Source organism: Geospiza fortis, unplaced genomic scaffold (genome assembly GCF_000277835.1).
Source record: "Geospiza fortis unplaced genomic scaffold, GeoFor_1.0 scaffold488, whole genome shotgun sequence".
In the NCBI taxonomy this organism is placed as follows: Eukaryota; Metazoa; Chordata; class Aves; order Passeriformes; family Thraupidae; genus Geospiza; species Geospiza fortis.
The window spans coordinates 2,742,779-2,745,931 of record NW_005054365.1 but is presented as its reverse complement, the minus strand read 5'-3'; the positions used below and the strand labels follow the sequence as shown (position 1 = coordinate 2,745,931).

Genomic DNA, 3,153 nt, shown 5'->3' with positions numbered 1-3,153 from the left:
CCCCCTCGGCAGCACGGCCATGTGCCTTCCCGGGCCCAGCCCCAAGCACTTCCTGAGCGGGGCCAAGGCGCCCTTCAGCCTGCAGGAGCTGGAGAGCCAGATTGAAGAAAAACAGATGAATCTCTTCAGGCGGGCCCAGATGGACATGGAGAGGAACGCGGGCATCTTCGCCTTCGCCCTGGGCCACAATGAAAACCTCAGTGCCCAACCCTTCTTCCCTCTCCCTGACCCTTGGAGCACAGGCTTCAGCGGCTTGGCAGGGCTTGGCCACGTGGCTCCCATCTCAGAGGCCAGCAACTAAACCCGCGCCGGGTCCCACCATGCATCTGCTCCCAACCCAACAAGGCAGCCCGCTCCCCTGGGCTCCCACCTGCCCTTCTGCATCATCAGGCTCCCGAGATGCTCTTTGTCCTCTCACTGCCATGGGACTTGGGGCACGAGGCCATCCCTGGGGCAAGCAGGGCATGGGCAGGTGCTGTGCCCCATGGCCACCGGCACTTTAGACTCCGCACTTGGCTTTGGGGCCGTCAGGCACTCCCTGTCCCGTCCCTCCACTCATGGCTCCATCTGGGAAGGCCAGGCCAGGACTGCTGCTCTCTTCAACACCCCCAGAAATGTCACTTGCCTTATTTCAGGGCTCGGCCATCACCATGAGATGGCTTTTCTGTGGGAAATGTTCCCCATTTTCCCACACAAGGAGCTCACTGGACACTAACAAGCCGTCCAGACTTGGGTTTGTTATGTTGCATTCCTTGGCCCTTTTGGTCAAAAGGACTCTTCTGAATTCTTTCTGGTTTTGTTTTCTTTTCTTCTTAATTAATTCCCATGTCTGGCAACAATATTTATTCTACAAGGGATAAAGGGGAGGTCTAGCAGCCTTGCTGGGAGAGGGGGAGAGGGAGGATACTGGCCACTGCCTTTCTCAGCTGTTTATCAGATTTACAGGGCTGGTGAAAGCCCTGACCTGCAGCATGAGTTGGGACCTTAAAAACATTAAAAACATTAAAAAAAAAAAAAAATGGAGATCGAACACCTAGCACAAAGCTGGGTGGAAAAGGGGGATTTTACTTATTTTGGTTCTTTAGCTATTTCAAAGTTTCAAAAGGAGAACCAAAGCCTATTTTGAGTATTTTAACTTCAGTTGCTTGAAAAGGTGAAGGAAAAGTTTTGGAAGAATCATAATATTTCAATACTGAGCTTTTATTAAACCCTTGCTTTGAAAAAATGAACCAGTGGGAATTTTGAAATGAAAAAGTCATTTCAAACCAAAGAGTCAGAATTCGCTGCCGCTGACCATTCTGAAATGTCTGGGGTTCTGTCCTTAATTCCCTCAAATTCTTACGTGATAGTGATGAGAAAAATTTACAAAACACTCATGTGTCCCCAGATCTGCAGTGCTGGTGGGAAAAAATCAGGAGTGCACATATCCCTGCTGCTTGTCTCAAGGGATCTGTGTGGAAAAGAAGTTCACTACTGGTGTCTTGATGGTGATATCATCTACTTGCCAGCAAGTAGAAATGCTGTTTCTTCACTGTAGTTGGTTCAAAAGAGAAGGTGGTGACATGTGACGGGGTACTCCAAGTTGAAGGTCACCAGGGTGGCCAGCAGGTTTGGGGTGACTCCCCATGATCCCTGCAGACCCCATCTGGTAATTCTTTCGGGGCACAAAAAATGGCCAGTTGGCTGGAATCACCCTGTCTGCCTCCTTCAGCCCCAAATCCATGAGCTGCTCTGAAGGATAGAAGGCTTTTGGTGGCCATCTGCCTCTGATGGCTCCTCCTGGATGAGCCGTGGGAGGCAGACATGGTGGGATCCCACTTCCACCCCTGGCTGAGGTGGGTTGCAGTGGTTGTTTTACACAAAACCAACACTTGGAAATGTAAATGTTACAAATTGGGGCTTTTATTTCTCTTTTTACTATGACCTTTCAATGTCAGCAAAATCGAAGGGAATGCGAGGAGCGCGGGTTCATGAGGTTTTTGGTTTTTCCACCAGTGGCGAGGTGGCTGGATGAGAATCTGCCCACCAGAGGCAAGGAAGGGGACACAGGGAAGTCAAGGGTTCCACAGCCCTCAGGAGGGTTGAGGGACTTCTGCTCTGAGTCCACCCATAGCAGAATGGTCCCAAGGAACTGCCCAACACTTGGCTTCCTCCTCCCAAAAGAAATCCTTAAAGACTCCATGTGCAACAAAAGTCAATGGAGAGAAAAAAAAAGAAAGAAGAAAAAGAAATCTTCTTAAAACTGCATCAAACTTTTTCTTTTTAATCCACATCAACTTCTTAAACAAGCGACATTTTGCAGATGATTGGTTCCTTCAGGTGTTTTTTTGTCTACGATTTGGAGTCATTGTAAAATATCCAAAGATGCTGAGTACTGTATGATCTGCAAGGACTTGAAGCAAGGTGTTTTTTCTGTCTTGGTTTGTTTGTTAGGTCGGTTGGGTTCTTTTTTTTTTTTTCCTATATGTCTAAGTGGGGATAAACCTTTGCAATTTTTCTATTTATAACTATTTTTATGTGATTGCTTTATGTACAAAACAATGGAAAAAAAATCAAAACAAAAAAGTAGAGAGGAACACACACGTACACAAACAAATTTGCCTTAGTTACTCACGGGACAATCACCCTTAACTTTGATTGATGCTAAAAAGCTGATGGGGAAAAAAAAGGAGACTAGATCATTTTATGTATTTATTAAACTGTATTAATTGATGCTTTTAAATTATTAGCAGGGCTTGATTCTCTTGCCTGTGGCCATGGTGAGAAGGCAAAGCCACTGCAGTTGCTGAGCTGCCAGCGCAGCCACCCGTGTGGCCTCAGCTCTGTGGATGTTTGCCTGACACCTTTTGGAAAGCCAGAATAATCACTTATTAATTAAAGATTGAGCTGGTATGGGCTCCAGCCCGAGGGGCTGATGCTGATGACAGTTATGGAGTTAAGGTTGATTTTCCCGCGTTGGCGCTGGGTTGGGCAGGGCTGGAGGGGCTGAGCGCTGGCAGTGATCATCTTTTGGGGTGTAGAGGGATGATTAGAGAAAACTCTTGTTTCTTCCCGTTTTGGTGTTGTGTGGTGAGTCCAGGCCACAGGTATCCACGTGGGAGCCCAGCTGAGTGTGAAGGTGCCTTCCTGGGGATCTGCTCCCGTTTCCCAGCC

The 3,153-nt window shown here is 47.7% G+C and overlaps 1 protein-coding gene across 1 annotated transcript in view; it reads left to right on the top strand.

Moving 5' to 3' along the window:
- Window positions 1-814, top strand: part of ZBTB7C (zinc finger and BTB domain containing 7C) — a 46,259-nt gene extending 45,445 nt beyond the window's left edge. The window contains exon 3 of the mRNA XM_005424211.2: window positions 13-814. Within this exon, the coding sequence (XP_005424268.1) occupies window positions 13-301 (289 nt within the window). The 3' untranslated portion in view covers window positions 302-814. The remainder of the gene's footprint in view (window positions 1-12) is intronic.
- The last annotated feature ends 2,339 nt before the right edge of the window (window positions 815-3,153 follow it).